The sequence below is a fragment of the Athene noctua genome, chromosome 1 (assembly GCF_965140245.1).
Source record: "Athene noctua chromosome 1, bAthNoc1.hap1.1, whole genome shotgun sequence".
Taxonomy (NCBI): domain Eukaryota; kingdom Metazoa; phylum Chordata; class Aves; order Strigiformes; family Strigidae; genus Athene; species Athene noctua.
In genome coordinates, this window is record NC_134037.1 from 89336383 (window position 1) to 89360045 (window position 23663).

Below are 23663 nucleotides of genomic sequence, written 5' to 3' on the forward strand. Positions count from 1 at the left end.
CAGCCTGAAGGCCTCAGCCTCGTAAACCAGTTTCTGTGGTATTTTCTTTTCTGTGTTCTGTACAAAAGATACCTGGAGTAGCAAAGTTTTTTAAACCAAATCAACTTCTAAGGACCCCAGTACACTCACCTCTTACTAGGAAAAGGCTTTATTCTTGCTTCCTAATCAAAGGAATTGCCATTGGCTGAAAAAGCAAATTTTTAAGGTATTCCTATTGGATTCTGAATTGTTATGACCATATAGATTAAAAGAAATCCCTAATAATTAACCAAATAAATAGTCATGAATTACTGTACCAAGTGAATGTACTGCTAGTATGAAATCCAATATATTCTTGACTAATTAAGGCAGGAATCTAAAAAGTAATTGTATTTTAATCCTATTTGTTTGCATTTTAGGTCAGACACACCTAGAATTATGCTATATTTAGTCATCACACTCTTCACCTTTTTGGCTGTCCTCATCATCAGCTACAAATACACTACTACAAACATTACGCAGCTTTCAAGAGAACTAGAGCAAGACTGAAAGACCAGTATCTTACTCTCTGTCATACTAACAACAACCCATAGACAAATTGTCAAAATATGGTGTTATTTTTGACAGCTGAAATACTGTTTATTAATGTTTTTATAAGCACTTTTTGTATTTCTAAAATATCATTTAATGTATTTAGTTTCAAATACAAAGGACATGCTATTGAATACACCTTTAATTGATTTGTGAGTACAGGGCAATGGTGGTTAATTTTTAACAGATGCCTTTCAAGCCAAACTAAGTTAAGTTACAGTTGTGAGCCTCAGGCTTGGGTTAGCCTCACCTTCTTACTGCTTTCGCTGACTTACCTAAGATATTAGCATATCTTTTCAGCGTGAAATCTGACAGAAAAATGCATACAAAGTTTCCACTCTATCCAAGGGGCAGCAGCCAGTTCAGTTGCCATAAGAAGCAGCACAGTCCATGCAGGGAATATTGTATGTTGTTCAAGATATTTTTTGATACTATATATTTTACCTCGTTTAACAAATGCTAATTCTATCTTTAAAGTACATATTTGGATCATATATCCTCTCAAGCTTATTCTCTCCTTCAATGTAGGGGTTACAATACTTGTTGTAAGGAGTGTTTTATTTGAATCTATTTTTGCACTTCTAGCTAGAATTTTCTTAATGGCAAGTTAAGATACCCTGTAAAGCTTGTACTGTTAATGGCAATTGTTCAGTTTGTCCTAAAATAAATTTAATAAAACTTCATAGGTAAATAAATGGTTGAACTTCTCATAATAACTTTATTTGACATTCTCATACAGATTATAAAAGCTGTAGAAATCTAGCTCACAAACATTTTAAATAAGTTGTTACTGATAGGTTTTGCATGATTAATAACCCATCTATTTCAGTACAGTTTGTACCAAGGCAGAATCAGAAAAAAATCAGAAATCAACTCCAGTGAAAACAGTCTGTTCCTACTGAACATTAAGTCGCATAGGTGAGAGCCCTCCAGCTCCTTCTGGAGCATCTGCACATCTGTGTTCCATCTTAGCTGCACATATGCCAAATGCAGGAGACACACAGCAGGTGTGCAGCAACATCTGCACAGGGTGCTCTGCATCTCTCTGTGAATCTAAGGTGCCTTAGTCTTCTCTCAGTTCTCTTTCATGGCTGAAAATGGATGCTCCTCTAATCTTGACTACTTTACACATTTGAAAACTAAACAGACAATGGCATGTTCCATGGAGGCAAGAAATAAGACTGCTCTTCAAATGTATCTCTCCCATACAAGGATAGGAAAAAGTCACAGCGTAAAGTAAATGTAGTACAGATTGGTAGACAATGAGTTTGGTTTGTGTTCTTCTCTGAGGAGATTTTCTGTGTTTCTTTGAAGGGCTCAAGCAGCTTGGTTTTCGGTTTTACAAGGCAAGAAGTCCCTGGGTTCGCACATTATACTTCTTTTGTGGTAACAGTGCCCACTACTGATCACTGCCCCTTTACCAAATTGCCAAATTGATCTCAGTGAGTATCTTGGAGTATCACCATGCCATACTACTCAGATAAACGTAAACTGGTATAAATGTAAACTGGTATAAAATATACCATGTAAGGCACAAATTTCTGCAGTATTCATGCATGCTTAACATTGCTTCTGACACCTAGCTAATTAGTGTCTTCCTGCTCAAAAGGATTTTCCTGTCTTTTGCAGATAACTGCATGAAAGGATAAATAAATTGCATCACCGAGGAAGTCAGAGCTGTGGTAGTGTTACTACGCTATGTAGTAAGTCTAATATTTAAATGCCAAAATTCAATTTTTAAGTCAAATAAATGACACTTGTAGGCTTTATTCTTCAGCTTTAATTCATATAATATGAATTTTATCTCTCTCTCCTGTCACTACAGGCTAGGAATTATGTTTTCCTCTCCTTTTTCTTCACAGTACATGTTGTAGACAGGCAATGAACAGGAGAGAAAGAAAACTAAGTGATTCACTACAAGTCATTCCAGCACTATGTATTTCTCTCTTCCAGTTAATGCATACATAGTTGGAAATGGAGTCCCTGCCTTTTCAGATAAGGTTTTTTACCACTGCAATTTCTAAGATACAATCATATTTTCCTCAGAATACCCTGATATAGAAGCAGCTTTTCTCCCATAAAACTTTTTGGTTTAATAACTACTAGCTTGTTTCCCAGCTGCCAGCCAAAGAAGCAGATGAAAAATGCAACCCAAGACAGTTACAGACATCCTGTCCACAGGTTTACTCTTCCACGGGCCAAGTAAGGCATTACTGCCAACAGTCTCACATGGCTAAGGTGAACCACAGTCTGTCAGGCGGTTGAATTTCATACCCTGACAACCAGCAGCCAAATCTCTGCTAAGTTCTTGCAACTGTACTGTTTCCTCTAACCAAAGATCACTCCCCAAAGTAGGAAATTAAATTGATGCTTTTTTAACTGTCTGCATCAGTTATGCTGTAGCACTGGAGGGATGGAGCCGTTCTGCATGCAGAGTGGAGCCCAGGGTGCACAGCTCAGCAGCCAAGAGGAGTTTGAGCTGAGAAAGAGGGGCTGAACATCTAACATCTAAACATCCGCTACCAGGAGTGACAGTGGAAGCCAGAATAACCCTGGGGTTGTACAAGCTCTTTCTTGCAGCACCTTCATCTCAAGGGCGCATCCAGAGTCTGTTGTGAACTGCCTTTCTTAAAGTACTATAAAGGGGCAATAGCTGTCTTTATAAAATTGAATCTACTGTTAGAGAGAAAGCATCTTTTCTCCTGCTGATGCTTTTACAATCTGGGGTTTTGTTTTGCTGTTCCTTGATAGGGTTGTATGTAAGGTTAGCTAACCATGTTACACAATAAGGTTACTATCGAAGGCGTTTGCAGCCTTAGAAGTGGCCACGCATTAACCAGTATCCACATGTGGGTTATCTGAAGATCCAAAGGGCTCAAACGTCACTCTGTAAAGGTAGCTCCAATTCCCATTCTTCACTGAACACAACCTCAAAATGGCGGTGCTGGGGGATGCTCCCCACACGGCCCGAACACTGACGTTCCCGCCACCGGAAACTCAGCGCCTTAACTTACGTGTGTGTTACGCTCGACATGAAACAGGGCAGCCTGCCAGAGCCCAGCAGGTGGGAAAGCGCGGCGGTGTCCGCTCCGGTGCGGGTCTGCCGGGCCTGCCTCGGGGCCCGGGCCCCGCGAGGGGTGGGCAGCGCCCGCCCGAGGGTCCCCGCCGCCGGCTGGGCAGCCCCCACCGGGACCCTCCGGCCACCTCACCCGACCCGACACCTGCCCGGCGCGGAGACAGTGACTGGCCCTGCCGAGCCGCGCGGGCACGCCCGCCCCGCCCCTTTCCGCCCCTGCCCCTCCCGCCGCCGGGCATGCCGGGAGCCGTGGTCCGCGCCGCCGCAACGCGCGCCGGGAGATGTAGTTCCCGCCGGCCCGCGCCTCGCGGGCGGTGGGGGCGGGCTCGAGCGGCTCCATTTTGCGCCTATTGGCGGGGCTGTCAGGCCGGCCCGCGGCTCCGCCGCCCGCGCCAGGCAGCGCGCGAGCCCCTGCCCGCGTCGCCACCGCCGCGCCTCCCCCCCCCCCCCCCCCCCTCCCTCTCCCCTCCCGCCGCCACCGGCACGGCCATTGCCACCGGGGTGGGGCCCGCGCCCGCTCCCCCCCGCGCCGCCCGGCCCCCGCTGCCGGCCGCGGGTTGAGCGCGTCTGCCGGGGGCGAGGCCCCGTCCCTCGGCGGCGGCGGCTCCATGGTGCCCGCCGCCCCCCCCCGCCCCGCAGCAACAGGCAGGACGAGAAGGAAGCGGCCCCCGGGGGTCCCCACCGCCCCGCCGCCGGCCTGAGCAGCGCCGCCGCAGCGGGAGCGACCGAGCGGGCGGGGGGCGCCCGCGGGCCGCCGGCGATGGCGAACCAGCTGGTGATCCTCAACGTCTACGACATGGTGAGCGCCCGGCCAGGCGCCGGGGGCCCGCCGCGGCGGCCAGGCCCGGCCCGCGGCCGGTGGAGGCAGCGCAGCCCCGCACCGGCGCGCGCGGGGCGGGCGGCCCGGACCCCTCCCGCGAGGGCCGCGGGGCCTGCGGAGCGGAGCATCCTGCGGGAGGGGGGCGAGGGCAGCGGGGAAACTTTTCCTGCCGTTCCTCTGCCGGTCCCCGCGGGAGTTGGCTCCGTGGGCTCCCGCCCTTGGGGGCGGTGGAGCAGGGGCAATAACGAACCGGGGGGGTGGGGTGGGGGGGTGGGAGGTTGGCGGTAATTTGGGAGCTTCGTCAATCTCCGCAGATATTCTGTGACCTGCGACAGAAGTTTGCTGCGGCGCCGGGCCGGGTCTTCCCGTGGCAGGTCGATCCGCGCTCCCCGTGGCCGGGGAAACTCTCCCCCCTACCCCGGCTGTGAGTGAGTAGCGAAAAGTGAACGTCCCCGAGATGTTCTTCCTCCTCTGTTATTGCCCCCCGGGCTCAGCAGGGGGGAGGCCCTGCCTTTCCTGCTCCTGGAAACCATAAAAGCGGCAGATTTACCAGCAGGGTAGTGGTTGGTGGTAACGACTGCCTCTGTAGGGATAAGAGTTTTTAGCGCTGTGTCAGAAACGTGGGGTTTTTCCTAGACCAGAATTTATGAGCAGTTTTGGTATGACTGCAACTTGACAGAAATAAGGGAATTGCTCCAGCTTGATTTGCAGTCTATGAGCTCACCTTCCCTCCCTTCTGGGTAATCTTTCTATGACACCTACAGCAACTGTTGTATTGTCTTATGTTCAGCTGGAAGCTGCTCAAATGCCATGGTAACAAATGAGGTGTAAGTACCTGCATCGAACAGGAGGTGCGGATAAGTAACGTTAAGAAAATATTATCCGTTAATGCGTTTCAATCGCTGGAAATTGGAACAGGTAGTACTGGTTCTTTGACCATGTTTTGAGCCTACTGATAGAGGGACAGTAAGATTGAAAAGTAGCTTCAGGTAACTGTGTATGCGTTAACAGCTTATTTTGGATAGGCTTTCTTGCCATCACCATTTTAGAGGGAACTTTTGATGTTCTGAAAGGGTCAAGGTGTATAGCGTAGAGTCACTGACTACTGGCAGAGAGAAAAATGCAACTTGTTTGTTTGGGAATACTCAAGCTCAAATGCTAGGATATTTAATAGCAATCAGCAGGGATTTATCTGTCTTGAAATTATATGAGATTATATGAACTAGCCTGATTCTTGTCATTATTGTCTTTCACCCTAATACTTAATGTCCCTGTCAAAGGATTTCCCCCCTTCCCCCCTCCTGTACCAGAGTTCTGTCTCCAGCAAATATAACCTGTTACTTCTACTTTGTTTTTCCTTCGTTGTAGAGAATGAGGGGAGACTGGAGTAGTCTATTCACTGATGTTTCCTGAGAGGGGGGAAAAAAAAAATGGGGTCTTTGCTCACTTTGGTTGAGCTCATATGTGATGCTGATACAACAAAAAGTCTGTGCTGTATTTATACTAGGCTTGAGGGAATGATGCTCTGTCGCGTGCATGCGTGTGACTTCTCTGGACTACAGTTCAAAAATACACATTGGAGAAGCCCTTTTAACATAAAAGGAGATGGGTTTACATATATTAACTACAGATATTCATACAGAGAAAGAAGTAGGACTTCAGTTTCAGGACTCTTACATAGGTAGTATCTTTGAAGTCAAGGCTTGATGCACTTCTGATTCACTAAGATGAAAGACCCGGTGTTCTCACGAAGACTTGCTTAGCTGTGCAAAGTGTCGCTGGGGCCGAGTTCACAGGCAGGCTGTGAAAACTTAACAGAATGGACCGTCTCCTGTGTAAGTGGCTGCCTGGAAAGTAATGCCATGGCCTCTGTGAGAAACTCTGTTCTTGCTGTGATGATAGCATTGGTGGGGTGTGCCTTCAGCATGCCTTTTCTTTTTCTTTTGTGATAGTCTACTCTTTCATTCACATAGTTCTCCTTCATCTCTTACTCCTTAGTTCTCTCTACTGCAACCCATATCCTCCTTTCTCTCCTGGGTCCAGTTTTACTCCAGCCTTCCAAGGAAGGCTGACAGTTGACTGGAGGGAGGGGGAGAGAAAGGCGACAGGAAGATTGTGCTTGTAAAAGCTAGTGTCATGCTCTTCCTTAGGACATGTTGGCGACTGATGGTTGTCCTGTTGTGATTAGTGGGGCTCTGCCTACATCAGGAGGTAGCATACTCTGAAGCCACTATCTGTAGAAGTAACTTATTCTCCAGAAAAAGAAAGCAAGCACATTTATTTGCAGATGTTTGATCATGTGTAGGGGTGGCTTTTTGTGCATTGGTCTGCAGTTGTATTTGTTGAAGCTGCACATGACAAATTATATAGAGAGTAGGCTGAGACTACTAAGCAGAATATTCCTGTGTACTACTTCAGCTGTGTTTGTTGTTTTATAACGAAATCTGTGTTATTTGACCATCAGAGACACAGATTTCCTTTAAACTGGAAAGAAAAACTGAGGTTCCCACGGTGTCCGAAAGACTGTACATCCTGCCTCAAACTCTCTTGCTAAACGATGTCTCAGTCCACTTTAAAACTGTTCGAAGCAGGAGCTTAAACTAAAGCCTTGCTTTCATGTTGCACAGCAGGTACAATGCTGCATGTAGACAGCCTGCTGAAATCAATGATACTGCACTCGGAGGGTGGAAGAAAAAGTCTTTCCTAATAGCTATTTGGAAGTTCTGTTTATTCATCAAATCCTGCCAAGTGTGTATTGAAGCACTAGCAGGTTTCCTGTTTGCTTCTGACATTTTGTGTCCCTTGGAGGTGAGTTTGGGGTTTTTTGTAGTTTAGGTTTGGGATTGGGGTTTTTCTTGTTTCTCTTTTGGCATAAGAGACCACTGTTAGTCACCTGGTTGACAGAATTGACACTGCTATAATTGCAACAGTCGTATGAACGGCTTTATTTTAACCTGTTAGCTGTAGCTTCATTTCCCAGACAGCTGCTGAGGTATGCAGGGGAATACTAGGTGACCTTGCCACTGTTGAAACTCCTTCCAGGACTGCATTGGCTGGTTTTGGAGCATATACCCTTCCATTGTCCTTAGTGCTTGAAAAAGCAAGAATCTTTGATGAAACCAAAGGGTGAGGAGAGGTGCATGTGTTGTACAAGAAAGTGGACTTTCAAGTACTGGTAACTTTATGGAGGGAAAGAAGCTTAAGGGCATATTTATGTGCTGCAGTTTGTGCCTTTGAAAATCTTTTATGATCATTAAAGAGTAGAGTGAAGACTTTGATATATTGTGTTTTGAGAACTGGAGTACTTTATAGTTTCATTTTAACTGCTATTTTTAGGAGTCTAGCTTTTTTGCACCCAAAGTAGCATCCTATTTTTCCCTTGTCAAATAAGGCTATAACAATCTAAAGTATTAACACAAATGGAAGCTCTGAAGAAGGTTATTAAGATATATGTTTTAAGCACGGGCATTAGTGTTTTTCATCTCAGTGACATGACTTTATTGTGCTCATAGAAAAACAATTCTCTAATATTTTCATTCTGATAGTTTCATTAAGCATGAATTCCTGTTTTACAAGACTAACTTACTGCAAAATACCGAGGATATGGAATTCTGCTGTTTCTATGCATTCTACTATGGCAAAATTAATATCAAGACTAAATTAAGGGAATCCAGTTTGTGTAATGGAAGCAAGGATGGAGCGTTTGGGATTCCAGAATTTAGAGCACATTACTGAACCAGCAAGCTATATAAATGTAATTTAATTTACAATCTTTATTTTTTAAGTCGTATATAATCTTTTCAGCAGCAGCCAAATTCAGCATACTTTGTTGCATTTGTCCTGCATTTTTTTCTTCAGGGAGATGTGGCATTTTGTTCAATGAGAAAATGTGACCAACCTTCCAATAGCTGATCCAGATTAAGTAATAATTAGATATAATTACTGTTCCTAGGGGGAAAGTAATTCTGCCTTATTGAAATTCTTTTATCTTCAATTAACCTACTCTGTTCTTACTGGAAATATTAAGTGAAGTGCCATCTTGCTCTAGGCACTTCTTCCAAAGCTGCTAACATTTATTTAATTTGCCACCACTGCTCAGTTTTTGCAGTCTAGTGAGCCCCTTGTGTGTAGGTGGCACCAGTAAGGAGGAGTGTGTACTTGAATAGCACTGGACTTGCTGCACACCTTGTTAGAGCAGCCTTCCATCCCATTCATCTGCTTCTGTACGGATCGATGAGGGGGGTTGGTGACGCGCTTTTCTGTCCTCTCCCTATATCTTGCATTAGATTTCACAGGGTTGTGGAAGAGGAGGAGTGGTAATAATTTCTTTCTCTTTTTCTGCCTAGTAACGAACTAGGTTTTATTACTTCTGCTGCTCATGGGATCTCTTGTGTAACTTCTGTTCCATTTTCATAGAGCAACAATAACCTTGTTTGGCATTAACAGATCCGATGCATATGTGATGTGCAGGTTATTTGGAATTTACAGGTCAGACCCAGAGTTTTCTGGCAGAACAGGTTTCCAGGAGAGGAAAGACTAGAGCACGAGGGACCCTATCTAGCTCAGTTCTAGATTAGGTTTGTTTGGATACACCTCATTAGACAAACATCCTTCTTTCTGTGCTGACAAACTGTATGTTGAATGTGTCTATGGTTTTGACTACAAGTATAAACCTAAAACTATTTTGAAATGGTCAGCTGGTAAAGTGTGGGATACAACTGGCTTCAGAACTGAAACAGGTTTATGTTGAAGCAATTTTTCCTGGGGACTTTGATTTCATTTCAATTAACAGAATCTATTTTTTTTAATGCTTACAAATCCATTGTTAGTTGGGTAGTCAACATCGTTCTCTTTCATTCCCCGCTTCTTGTTTTCTCACTGTTCTTTATCATTCTGAACAGAGTAAATCTAATCCAGTATATTTCTGGATGTAGCTTGATCATACGGGCTAGCACTCTGCTGTCTTCTGGGGGGAGGATGTAAAGAACTGTTAAGCCCTTTAAATAGACTAAGGTGATAATTTAGTATAGTCAGCCATACCCCGCTAGCTAACATAGCAATGCATTGACAAAGCCAAAAATTAAAGCAAACGGTAAAGTTTAGTCTTAAGCAAAATTTATCCACAGATCTCAACGAGCCTTAACTTACAAGTAAATATAAGGAGCAAAACTGTCTTCTGTTAATTCCTGTTGACAAAATTTCCCCAAACTGGCTCGTCTATAGAAGAGAACATCAAATCCTCAGCATCTTCTTATCCAGATAGTCATTTGTGTCCTGCGCCTGCTAGCACAATTGTGAATTTTAGGCTGGAAAAACCATGTGCAGATGTTTGGCAACTGCTGGTAACTGAATTTGGGGGACCATTTATTTTGACGATACTTAGAATAAGGATGACTGTAAAAGTCAAATGCATCCATATCTTAGGCCTGAAAATTTTTAACTTTTGGCCTAACTTGTTCTTTTTGCCATTTAGCTTGTCTTAGTTTTCATTAGTAGCTTCTCAGTCCAAAGTGTAGTGTGTCATTTCTATTGAGAAAAAACTAGCTTTCAGAAATGCATGTTATACACCCTACAAATTAAGCACTAATTCCAGCTAGCACATCTTAAAGTGTGACACTGGCAACCTTTTACATGTTTATCATCAGTTGTGCTGTTTTAATAGTGACTTCACATCAGAAAGCACTTATTATGTCAACAGGTTGTTTAAGGAAGATAGCTTCTTTTTCCTCCTGTTTGCTAAACAAATATTAATTTGCTGTACTACCTCAGTCTGTATCTTGCCTGCCAGCTAACTTTTTGAAGTCTGCATTGCAGAAGTTCACAGTGGTGCCCTTTGGGACCAGATGACCTGGGAGGAAATATCCCACTACTGGAGTAATTGACAAAGTTATGTTTTCCTTGTATTTTTGAGAGGGTTTTTCGCTAGCCAATTTCAGTTTTAAGGACACAACTGAGGCTTTCTTTTTAGGCTTTTTTTGAGGTTCCTTTTTAAATTACATGTCACTTGAAAATTTTTATTGCTTGGAGACTGATATTTTGAGCATGGTGATGTAGCCAAGGAAATAAATAATTTTGAGGTGTTCCCTTCCCAGAACTCTGTCCATCTTTAAGGTCTTGAGGGTAATAGTTAGCTCCTGATAGGTGCTTGCTGCTGCTTTTGGAAAGGAAAAGAGAAAGCACTAAGGGAAGGTTTTTTCTTTTCTCCCTTTTCTTTTTTTTTTTTAAGTATCACTTCCTGATTTTCTTTTAAAATGCAGCTATTATCTGTTGGCTACAATAGAAGTGATATATTGGAAACAGATGGCAGACCTATGCAAAAGACTTAAACCTGATGCATGGGCACACATCTATCAGGAGCCTTGAGAGAGCTTAGTCTATTGTATGGTGACCACCAATTGAGTATTCAAAGACAAAATATACTAAGATCATTTCAGTCCATCTTGCATATCTCTTGAGTGTGTCTGGTACTCATCTGCATAAGCAAAAGTGTGGTCATTCCTATAAATGACAGTTGGAGTGTTTTTTTTATAAGTGCTCTTGCAAAATTACCGCAGTTGATTCTAGAATGTATTCCAACTAATGGAAAACTTTACAACCTGTAACTTGTTAACAAATCAAAAGTTGACCTGAATTTCTACCAGATGCGGTCTCCTTGGTTGACAGACATTGACAGCACTAAAACATTGGAGTCGAACTTAATGGAATTAATTCACTGTGTACAGTTGGGGATTTTTAACAACATATTCTGTTCCCATAAAATAGTTGTGCGGTTTCACTCTGTGATAGTGTTTTATGCTTTTAATGTGGGGGACAAATACATGTCAGTCTGCTATCAGAAGACAAATCTGTATTGGAAACTAACTAGAGTCTTTTTGTTCTTTCCTTTTAGTACTGGATGAATGAATATACTTCTTCCCTTGGAATTGGAGTGTTCCATTCAGGTATAGAGGTGTATGGCCGAGGTATGTACAAGAAAAACATAACTTGGTCTTTGTTCCAGTAATGCTGTTATTTAAAAAACATTTTTCAGGTAGTGGAGGAAGTCTGGCTCTTGAAACCTCTTCATCAGTTTTCTCTTAAAGTTCTCATCTCTCCTGCCTCTGGAAATTATTATTCTCAGATACAAATAATCTGGTAGTCATCTTGGATTCTTGTATAAGGCTATGCAACTATGAAAAAGGGTGCAATTTATTCAGCTAGGCATAGAAATCTTTATTTTAGGTTTTGAAATAACTATTGTTAAAACAAATGTATCCTTCATGTAAGCATGGTTGAGTCGTGTTGTATTCTACCAGCACCTAGTGCAGGGAGTTAATTTTTAACTGCAGAAACAATAGTATGTTGCAGATGGGCACTTAAAAGTGCATGATGCTCAGGGAAAACTGTCTGTTCGTTATTGGTAGGTTGGTTTCTTTTAGAGAGACAGTTTCTTTAAAAGACATCTCCTACATACTGTTTACAAAACATATACTGTTGAGAAATACAGCAATACGGTACAATTTTGCTGAATAGGTTTTACTCTGGAGATGCAGCTTCCTGATCTGCTCAGGCCACTTTGAATCCCCACTGCAGCCAGAAGGCGTTCCTGAGCAGGCTTTAGCACAGGCTCGCATCTGAGGTGTTCTGCGTACCAGTATAACGATGCTCAGAGGTGATGGTGTTCCTAAAAGTAGTTCATTTAAATAAGAAAAATTTATTTTTTTGGAACATGTTTGGAGGTGAGGCGAAGCAGCAAAAGGTGTGGCATGCGATCCAAAGACCGCATTACACAAAGTTATCTTAAACTATAGATGTTTTAGCTACTATAACAGTCACATTGTAACTGAGTTTACAAGTGTTATCCAAGAAACAAATTGACAAAATACAACGTTTATTGTTAAAGGTTTTTTTTGATTTCTTTTAGTCCAAACCAGAAAGACCTGACTCTTGATAGTGCTGTGCCTGGAACCTAGTTCTTGAGCTGTGCCAAATACATGTGCCTCCCTTCCTGTTCGGATTATAACAGCTTTCTTGTATAGCAGGTCATACCCTGCTAGAACAATGACTTGCATTTTTCAAAATACATCAAACTTTATTTATTAACCTGTTGTGAAAAAGATTATCCACAATACTGAATGCTAGACTTGGATAATATGTTACAGGTTTTGAGGAAAGGAAGCGTGAAGTCATGCCTAAAGCTGACTGTTGCACTCAGGGTGTGGCATGCTGTGTTATCTTACAGACACAGAAGGAAGCTAAAGCACACCATGATATTTTCATGTACTGTAAGTGCTTATGCCAGCAGATGCTACGTGCAGACTTCAGATACATGCACTGGTTTACTTTCTTGTTATAGTAAAGAACTCGGAACAGTTGAACTCTTGCAAATCAAGAAATTAAAAAAGCCTATTAGGCCAGTACTCTCTGCCACACTTTTAGTTGTAGTGCACACTGAATAGAAGTGACATCAACCTTTGAGGATGCAGTACTTTGAATTCCTAATCTGTAAACATGTAAGTGGACTTTTAAAGACAAGTGTGTATGAAGAGCATTGGTAGGATTTACAATTTAACTTGTAAATCCTCACTTATACACCAAAACCAATATATGCTTACTATAAAGTTACTCAGGTTAAATCTGTACACTGCTGTAGGAAATTTCCTGGTAGTTTTTACTTAGGTTGACTAGTAACTAACAAAACCATTCATTCCCAGCTCCTTGCATTTGTTACCCATGTAAAAAAGATGTCTGGTTTCTAGCTTTAGATCCTTGTGAAGTGATCTTCCAGACAGTGAGGTCTGCTGGTTTTTACTGTCATTGTATGCCATTTTTGTTAAATCTGAGCTTTCTCTTTCAGAATTTGCCTATGGTGGTCATCCATACCCTTTTTCTGGAATATTTGAAATTTCACCAGGAAATGCTTCTGAGCTAGGAGAAACATTTAAATTTAAGTAAGAAAGATACCTATTTTCTTGCTTTTGAGAAGGCATATTAAAAAGACAACTTGTTGCATTTATTTTTGAGGATAGATGTGTTGAATGATACTACAGGATTTCTAACTTTCTGAGAAATTAGTGTGTTTACTGAGAAATGAAAGATGGACAGAGGTGATGAGACAGTGAAGTGTCTACAGCAAATAACATTATTTTTAGCATACATTAACTTCCTTAAACATGTACAAATAATGTGGACTTGTGGCTAGCTTTTGTTATTCATATGTTATATACAATGGGGTAACTTTTTCAAGGTAGTGAAATTTTTATTCAAGAGAAAATGCTGAAAAATGTTCCTCTTCAATGTTTCCCCATGTGTCTCTCCCACTTTCTGAGTGTGATTGCCTTGACCCTTCCCTTCATTACAAGCTCTTGCCTGTTCTCAGCTGTCTCTTAGAAACAATATCCTTTGGTGAGGAGGCGAAAATTGCATCCAGTGTTTGTCAGAGTTAAGTTGCAAAGAACTTAAGTGAAAATTGGCAAGGAATAACCTCTTATGATAAAGATGAAAAGTGGTGCTGTAGAAGGAATCCATGTTATTCTAGGAGGGCAGAAGTATCTCGCCACCCACAGTGGGGTGTTTTTTAAGCAATGTATGAACAATAACCCACCTATATCATGGAAGCCTGATCACCTTCTACTCTCTGTTTCTCTTCTAGAGAGGCTGTGGTTCTAGGCAGTACTGACTTTATGGAAGATGATGTAGAAAAAATAGTAGAAGAGCTTGGAAAAGAATTCAAAGGAAATGCTTATCACCTAATGCACAAAAACTGCAATCACTTTTCTTCAGCTTTATCTGAGGTAAACAAACATGAAGGCCTCTAGAAAGGTGCTTCCCAGGTGGCTACAGACCATCATCTCCTTCCCGCCCTTTGGAATGTTTGGCCTAGTTTCCAGCTTCCTATCTGTGTTACCTTGCGCAAATGTCACCATTTTTCAGGTTTTATTTGTGCTTATGTCCAAAGCACAAGATTTTGCTGTCAAAAATGCTAAATGTTGTTGTCATACGTAGTTTCTGTTTGAGCAGGGGTGCGTTCCTAACTGAGACCTAGTAAATAAAGCATTAACAGATTTCAGAATCGTTTTGGGTACTTCAGAGATCACTACTGAAGATAGAAGCATGTGTTATTTTTATCAGTATTTCCCCACAGAGCCATCACACTGAAAATAATTTCTAAAGTTATGACCTACTGTTAAAGAATTACAAAGGCATTGAAGTTTCACAGACAGTGTTAATCTTCTGCTTGAGAGGCTTTTGTCAAGTTATTGCTCTGCCGGCACCTGCATCCTGGTCATCTAGATACCTGAATGGTCGTGCAAAGTAGCTGACTTGGAGTTGAATGGGCTTTGCTTTTTCCTCTCAGCTTTATTTTAACATGGTTGGTTTTCCAATATGATTGAATGCCTGACCACTCGCGTGTGTATTAACATGAGGGAAAGGGTCAGGAACCCAGGACAAAGAAGGGAATGGCAGTTGTGATTTTTATCGGTAGTTGGCAATCTGTGCTTCTCAGAATTTATTCTAACGTTTCATTGAAGCACTCCAAAAAAAGGGATGGCTATTTTTTCCATGGTGAACTTCCATAAGTTCTTTTTTTAAGTAGTTAATGGAACACTTATTGTATAGCCTGTGTTTTCTGTAAACTGTTTGATCTTCCAGTGGTATTGGAAAATGTTATTGAGATGATTCATGTGCAGTGGTGGTACAAGTAGGGTAAGACACTGACAATGTTGCAGCTGGCATGAAATCTGGCCTGTATGGCCAGGTATGTGCCATACTCTTCAGCCGCATGGTCATGTTGTTTCTATTTTATGTCTTGTCCTATTTAATGTTTTCAAATCGACTATAGAAACAGAGATATAATTACAAGTTAAATACTGCTCAGTTACAGCAGAGTAATGCTCCCATTAGCTATGATTTTCTCCAGATTTGCACTGCAGTAAGTAATACCGGAAGTGAACATGGAGGTAGTTAAGTAAAATAGCTCACCCCTTGAATAGTGACAACAAAACCATTTAATGACTGACGTACAATAAGAAGTATTTAATGCAGCTTTATATATTTTTGAGGAGTTGAAATCAGCTTTGCATTGAATGGCTTCCCTTGTTCCAGTGACCCTAAGTGTGTGTGTGCTTGGCCTGTGTGCTCGGCCTGTGTGCTCTAAGATAGTGATAGTCCTGTGCAAAGTCATCAGAGACCATCACAGTGAATAGCCTCAGCTGTAACGCGTAACTCCACACAACTGCAGCACTGACACTGTCTTTTCCACCACTTGATTTCAGGATGCTTTTTTGTAATAGTAAGATTTCTCCTGCAATTTCTGTCTCTGAGTAATTAGGGATAAATAGAAAGCGTACCTTAACTCATTTCTGTGCATTTTATAGAAGTTGTTGAAAAAGAGTGAGGTGGTTATGCTTTTCAGGACTTCTAAAAAAAAGTGTAGAACCATGTGTCAGACTCTCACAGTGGGAACAAGTCTTGTCACTTGTGTGACTTGGGATGCTGCTTTTACTGATGGAGAAAGTTGTCTTGGTGTACCTAACTTGAGTGCTCCTTGACTGCCACCCATGATACGTAAATCATAAGGCTGCTGCAGCCTTTGCTTTTTATTTACAGTACTGTAGTTTTGTTAGTGCTGAATCCAGAAGACAAATTAATTCTTTCTTTTCGCTTCCCCTCTAGATTCTGTGTGGAAAAGAGATTCCACGATGGGTGAATCGCCTTGCCTACTTCAGCTCTTGTATACCGTTTCTCCAGAGCTGTCTGCCAAAGGAGTGGCTAACTCCTGCAGCCCTCCAGTCTAGTGTTAGCCAGGAGCTACACGATGAGCTGGAGGAAGCTGAGGATGCAGCAGCATCAGCTTCCTTGGCAAGCTCAGCATCTGGGTCTAGAACTGGACGCCACACCAAATTATAAGTCCTCTTCCAAAGTAACAAATGGTTTGAAATACTTCAGTTTAATCTCTCCAGCAATTGACTTCCTGACAGAACACGAGAGCTGACTCTAGAACATTGGTTTTATATGCAAAAAAGGCTCTCATCAAGCCCTGTTTCAGCTCAGGATTATTTATGTAGTGAAAAGAATTGCTGGGAGAAAAGGGAAGGAATTTGTGTGAAGCCACCCTTTTCATTTTCACCTGTTTGGTAGACCTGGGTTAACTTAACATCTTGTATAAAGCAGAATTTAAATTATTTGTTTACAGTATTGTGTACTGCTGTTTACAAGTCCTGTAAGGACTCCTGCCATCATTTAAGAAGAGAGAATTTGAGTTTGATTAACTGTTGGTATAACTCAAAAGCAATGGTATCATGCCCTGGATGAACTCTCCCCTTTTTGTTTTCAAGACTTAAGGCAGGTGAACATTAAATTTCTGAGAAATGCCAGAAACTGATGTGAACAGGGTACTATGCGCTTGAAGTGGCTGATGTAAGCAGGTAGATTCCAGGATGTAGGGAGACTGGTTTTGTCTAAGATCTGTTTTTAGAAGTATGACCTCTACATTAATGAAACTGTGGATTTTTGCACATATGAAGGGAAATTTCTATCTCATTGCAATGCACACTGATCCCTTTTTTTTAACTCAGCCATGTAGTTTGCATCCTATCTTCTGTCTGTATTTACAGTCTACTTCAACCAGGATTTAGACATGTGAATATCATCTGTTAAAAGCATCAACGAATTTTTCACTGTTTGCTTTACTTGATTTCAAAGTTGTATATGCAAGTTAGTACTTGTATTCTATTTTTTTGTTTCATGTAGTTTGGAATAGTGTAATACGAGCCATTTATGGTTGGGGAATGGCCTTGCTTTCTGCTGCTGATTTTGCTTCATTTGAGTTTGTAAACATTTGTGTCCTTTTTTTAGCTATAAATTACTGCCCAGTTGTGCATATCCGCACAAATTATAGAGAAATCCTAATTTATTTTCCCACAGTCTCTGTCTGTGGCATTAACTTTCTTGTCAGATGTAATGAAGAAAAACCTGAAAATTGCTTATGCACCTGCGTGTTTACACAGCAGAACCCACTAATCTGCACACATAATTATATCTGAAGGTAAGAGATATTATTTTCGAAAACACAGAAGTATGTTTGCTGGTAGATTATAATTAGAGCTAAATTATAATTAGTGATCAGAATATATAATGGAATGCCTTATTCTTGTTCACTTACCAAGAGAATTAATGGTTCTTCCAGTCATTAGTGTAAATTAGTGAGGTTCTATTGTGCACATAAGGATACAGTAGCACAAACATGAGGGAGGTGAGCTTGTGTATTTTGTAAGACTTGCTGCCTTAAACTAACAAAAACTATACCATCTGTAAACTGATCAGCTCACAAAGTGTGCATTACTAGAAGTATAAATGATTCTTCCAAGCTTTATTTTCAGTCTGTTGCTGGGTTTAGTTTTTCCATTAAGTGAAATACTGATTCTACAGTTTCTGCTGTTTAAAAGGAAAAAGTCCTCTTAGGAGACAAGAATGCTTCCATGTTATGAATGCTCCTAGCCATGAGTAGTCGGTGCCATTGAACCCTACAGGAAGGTGCAGTAGGTTGTACTGTAGTAAGAATTCTTACGATCACCACCTCCGACTCACGTTGAAAATGAGCGGAGGTTTTTGTGCTAGCAGTTGGGTTGAATCCTTTGTCAGACAGTCTTTAAGTTTTTCGCTAATCTTCTGGGATGCAGTGTAGGTACAGAGAGACACTCAGTTCTGGGGAAAAAAGCAAGTGGGACGCTTTCTGAAAAGAGTGAGATAATAGTACGAAGTCTGTTTTACTGTAGTTTGGTATGTGTTCTAATAATTTTTTCTACCAAGTGGTAAATTCTTAAGACTGACAAGTCTACCACTATGTTCTCTGTTTGGTCTCCAGAAGCTGGATATACTGACTCCCTGTTGAGTGCTTTTTCACTTGAATCTCCTCCTTTTTTTTTTTTTCCTGTAGTGAAAATGAATATGGTGGTCTCCAGTCAACTCTCAAGCATTACAGAACTGAATCTCACACTACTTACAGCTAAGACAAGGCCGCAGACAGGTTATTTTGTCTCTGCTGTGCAGCTGTGTGGTAGTCATGTGACTTAAGTCTCTTGGCCGAGGCAGGTCCTTTATTTCAGCTCAGGGTTGAGGCCACTGATCTAGCAATGTACTGTAGCTTTTCCTAGGTTTTAGGAAAAAATAAATAGAATGAATTTTCATTGCTACCTAACTTTTATGTACCAAAATCAGCTTTTTAGGCTTCTGATACATCCAGAGCGCTAGGTCACAAATCTCTACACCTTCATTAATACACACAACTACAGCATGTACAATGCAAGAACGTGACAGATCACAGCACAGTTTTTATTTAGAATTAAAACTAAGACTATTTTTTATAAAGCAGACTGAAAAGTTTGTAACAAAAACATTCATTTTATTGGTAGCTGTACAGGTGAAAATACTGTCTTATGCTCCTTTTTTGTTTTGTTTTGTTTCAAAATCATCAATTTGTAAATCCTGTGAGGAAACTGACACCCGAACCCTGAAAGATGTTGAGTATTGTATGAAAGCAAGTGGTACTGTAACTTCAGTTGCATGCTGTCAACTCAGCCTCCACTGGATGCCTCCGAGAAGTTGCCCTGCCAGTGGTTACTCCGATTTGTTAGCAATAGAGCAAGTTACCTTTCACCAGCATCACTGCCAAGCAGGGATTACTTTAGCCTACTAATGACCACACTGTGCTAGGACTAGAGCACTCCAAAATGCTGTGAGGAAGCTGGACACCTGTGGAGTCTTTTCCATCAAAACGGGTAGAAAAATATCACTACTTCAGGGTTCTGCTCTGTTTACTTTCTCGTTCTTGTTTAATTTTCTGTAAGATAGTAATTTTGATACATATTATATTCTTTAACTCAAAGTAATTTTATTTAAATGCCATTTTCTGTTCAGCAAGCCAAAAAAATCCAATGTACTGTCAGTGTGCACCAGTAACTTCAGAGTGGCTTGGTAAAAACATAGTTGCATTACTTCTAAAATTTGCAATGCAATTCTGATCACTATTGATACATGGTAATTTTCACTGTTGGAAGTTGGTTACAAGCTGAATATTCACTGATGCATTTTTTGTAAACTTGTATTCAAGTTTACTGTACTACATAGTATTTGTATAAAATTCAAAGAATTTTGACTTTTGTTACCTGTACATGGCAACAAGTTGTCTAGCATCTGAAACTTAAATCCATCAGTTTATTAAAAATACTTTTATAAAAAAAGACAGTTGGCTCTGTATGTTATTTCCCTGATACCTACAGCTTGTTTTGTCAGCACTACCCAAGATGATCTTTGGTAAAACTATCCAGGGGTTTCCTGGAGTTAAACAGTTTGGTTTGTCTGAGGTCTTATTAAGACACTAGTTTTTAATAGACTAAATTCAAAGTGTGTTCAGATCTGGTGTGCTTACTACAGCTATTGGGGCATAAAACACTTAGGATATGCTTGGGATATGTTGCAGATATGTGCCATGTTCTACAAATTTATACAAAGCCCAGATTTGTAGTCTGGATGTGCACTAGTCTAAGCAGCCACAAGGCACATGGGGTCTGTAGTGCCTGCGCCTTGCCAGTTCCTTGAGCAGAGTGGAAGGACCCAGATTACGGTGAAGTACCAGTGGCAACACCTGCCTACGCTTCTGCTACCCGGGCTGTGCTTGCTCCTGCAGCAGCAGTGCCACTGACTCAGACTGGAGAAACTCCCCTGGCTCTTTAATTAAAAAGCTGCCAAGCTATTTCCCGGACAGGGCAGCTCAGCACCCCTGCATAATTCTGTGGGGCAGTGGCACCTCTGCTCGAAGCTGTGGCCAGTAGAGCTGGCTGCTCCTCGCAGCCCTGCTGGCTGTGGGGTGCTGTGGGTCAGCTGCGCGGTGAGCCAGCTGCCAAAGTGAGTTCCCCAGACATCCCCGAGCTTGGGCACCATGACTTGCTGGAGAAGCTGCCAAGGCAGAGGTGTGTTACCTTTTCTATGGGACCCTAATTGCTAGCAAAGCTGCAAGAGAGTTTGAGGAACGCATCCTGTTGGAAGGAAACTACAACTTTGACAGAAATCATCAGTTAAAATTGTGAGTTCCAGATAAATTCACTTGTGGCATCCAATGGCCAAGAGTGCCTATCTGCTTCTAGGAAGGCAATCAATACACAAGAAATATATACTGCATTCTTTGTTAATGGGTGAGTAGCTGAGTTTAACTGAACTGTTCTTGAAAATAAAAATGTTTCAAATGAAATTTCTAAAACAGTTTCTTCAGGCATGCAGGGTTTATGTTGCGAATTTGTCATCAGAACAGCTCCTCAATAGGCAAAGCTTTTTTATGGCTAAAGGCACCTTAGTCATATCACTCTTACCTAAATAAATATTTTCTTTCACAGTGCTTTATATAATACAATGAAAATGGCTATTGGACAGTTACTTTATCTGATACCCTTGGTTTGATCGAAATCAGATCATAAAAAACAACGAACTTTTCAATCTAACAACTTGTCAGGGAAGCCCATGGCATTGCTTTGGGAAAGTAGCTGTGCTCCACCAGTTACTGATTCCTAGAGTAGGAATCCTGTATTTCTCACATGATCTGGTCCACTAAAATTAGCATATCTCAAACCAAACCAGGTTCTGGCCATGGCGAAACGCAAGATTCCTGCACTGGCGCACTTTTAGCTTGTTTTGGGGATGGTTGAGGGCTGCATGTATTTCCAGGTCTCCTTAGAGAGGGATGTTACACAAGACCGGCTCTCCATCTCTGAGCAGCAGCCCAGGACAAGCAGAGCTAAGGTAACACTGCTCCTCCCTCAGGTGGAAGATGGGTGGCCAGCGGTTCTCGTATTCTTTCCGAAGTGGTGTGTCACTCCTGCAATCTTCAAAGCAGAAAGCCTGCTGCACTTGGTGATTACCTGCTGTGCTGCTTCTACCCCTGTGGTTGAGTGAAAGGAGAAAAATCGCTGTTGGGGTATTCTGAATGAAACCAACAAAGCTGAAAGAGAGGGGCTTCATATGTGTCCCATGGGGGCTGCTCAAACTAAGATGGTTTTCAACTCAAGGTCTTTCAGGAAGCCTTTTTTCTCTATCCCCTTTCACCTTTATAGAGCTTAAAACAGGGCACCCAAATGCTGGACTTCAAGAAGCCATGACTGTTGCTGAACTGTTCCTGCTGGGGCTCACTGTAGCTTGGTGGGAGGGTTAGGAAGGGGTGCAAATCATCTCAGACAAGAAAAGCCTTTCCCTCAGCCATGATGCAGGCCTCGTCTTCTGCCCCAGGCAACTGTGGGGCAGCAGTGTGGGGTTTTCAAACGCACCTTTTGTGAGGTTCAGGTCTCGTCCCAGCATGGCTGATAGCCGATACAAGTCTTCCTTTACAGTGAGTTAAATGACATGAATTGGACACCCCCTGCCAAACAGGGCACAGGCAGGTTTTTATCATGCTCCAGCAAAATGTGGCCAACCTCCAGTACCAGGAAGGAATGGGGGGAGGAGGAGACCCTCTGTTCGCAGTGAGTGCTTGAGTGACACAGCGAATGCGGTTTCGGCTGGCTCCCTCATGTTTCCCAGGTCTGAACGGTCATTACTGTTGGCTCAAGCAAAGCCAGGGCTTCCCTCCCAGAATAAGAATAAAGCCCCATTAAACCCACCTAATGACAACACAAATCATGTTGAACAGAAAATGGCTTGTGTTCCCTACTTGGGCTTCTGAGGCTTGAGGGTTTTGTTCTGGTTTTCCCATTCCTAATTTGCCTGTGGGAAACGCTGCCTCCCCCTAGCCCTCTTAACACAGACACACAATAGCTGCTTGTTTTTTGCCTGGAAGGAATTGCTGAGCCTTTAAATAGCTGGAATTGAATTTATTTTCCTTCTGTATTTCAGCTCATTCATTACTCCAGTCATAGCATCCTAAAAGTGAAGATTTCCAAGAGCGTTGGAATTTCCTTTTTTTTTTTTTTTTTTCCAAAAGGATGCTCTGCACCTTAAATTTCATGCACCAGCCCCATATTAGAGTCACTAAATAATCCTGCAGTGAAGTGTCATCTTCCACAAATTAATTCACCGACCATTAAGCAAATACCATCAGAGTACCAAGGACTAGCAAGAGCTGATGGCAATGTAGCCAGCTCAAATGCAACTGTAAAGTTCAATTTTTTTGTGTGTCAGAGAGACTCGTAAAGTTTAGTAAAAGCACTGAAGGAGTCAAGGTGACCAGCTGGGCAGAGACTGCTCAGGCCAGCTCTTACCTCCAGCACTCTGGAGTAGACGACAGAGAAAGGCCTCAGAGAGTTCCCCAGCTTTTGAGGATGCTCTCACCTCTTCAATCGCTTTCTTTAAGCTGCTTTGCCCTTCCAGAAGCCTTACAGCGTCTGTGTGAGTTAAGAGGTTTAAAGGTAGGACAGTCTCTGTGGCCCAGACTGCTCCCCGCACAAATGCTCCTCCAGTGAATCGGCCACGCCACAGCACGCACACAGGGATGCCACGCTCACCTCATGCTTTTGGAGTCAATACCTGGTTGTCTTGGACAAGCAACAAAGAAATAAGTACCCTGCCTTTTATACTTTGTGAGGAAAGTAAGGGATTTTCTAACACAGTATTTTCTAAAGCAATATTCCCATTTAAAGAAGAAGCCAGGGTTCTGCTTGTCTCACCACAATTACATGAGGTTTGGAACAAGAGTAAAGGTGGAAGCTGCTTTTTCTGTGGTAAACTCCTGGCTGTGGGGATGGGACAGCTCAACAGTCATCACGGGGCTGAAGAACAGACTCGAGTCACTCCTCCCTCCTGTGGGCACAGGGATTGGGCTCAGGAGAATGCAGGCATGCTGAGGCACATTTAGTTCTGGTAGCCAGGCAAAGGGCAGACAGGCTGAGACAGCGGGGGTGGCTGCTCTGCCCTGAGGCACAGGGAGGGCCCAGCCACCAAGGCCAGCCAAAATGGCCACTGCTCTTTACTGGCTGGCAGAGCTTACCTTCAAGGCTAGTTAAATCCAAAAAAACACCCAGATAAAGAGCATCTCATCAACACCTGCTTGCTGAGTTCAAGGAAGTTCACAATCCGATTAAAAAAATATTGCCTAGTGCTAGGTGCTAATTCTGATACAAGTCATAGTCTTGTTTATGGAAATGCTTCAAGTCATCCCATGGCTGGACCCAAGCAAGCATCCACCCAGCACCATCATGTTTCATGCCAGAGTAACAGTGCCAGGACACCTCAGGC

The 23663-nt window shown here is 42.3% G+C and overlaps 1 protein-coding gene across 3 annotated transcripts; it reads left to right on the top strand.

Annotated features, from left to right (window-relative positions):
* Positions 1-4099: 4099 nt before the first annotated feature.
* Positions 4100-19676, top strand: DESI2 (desumoylating isopeptidase 2). 3 transcript variants are annotated; one of them, XM_074896868.1, is made up of 5 exons: positions 4100-4445; positions 11356-11428; positions 13303-13396; positions 14098-14239; positions 16122-19676. In XM_074896868.1, exons 1-5 carry the CDS (start codon positions 4407-4409, stop codon positions 16353-16355), a joined length of 582 nt encoding a protein of 193 aa, XP_074752969.1. In that variant the 5' UTR covers positions 4100-4406; the 3' UTR covers positions 16356-19676. The 3 variants fall into 3 exon arrangements, with proteins under 3 accessions (XP_074752969.1, XP_074752970.1, XP_074752968.1); XM_074896867.1 differs by lacking the exon at positions 4100-4445 and adding an exon at positions 4764-7274; XM_074896869.1 differs by lacking the exon at positions 13303-13396 and having other exon boundaries at positions 14100-14239.
* The last annotated feature ends 3987 nt before the right edge of the window (positions 19677-23663 follow it).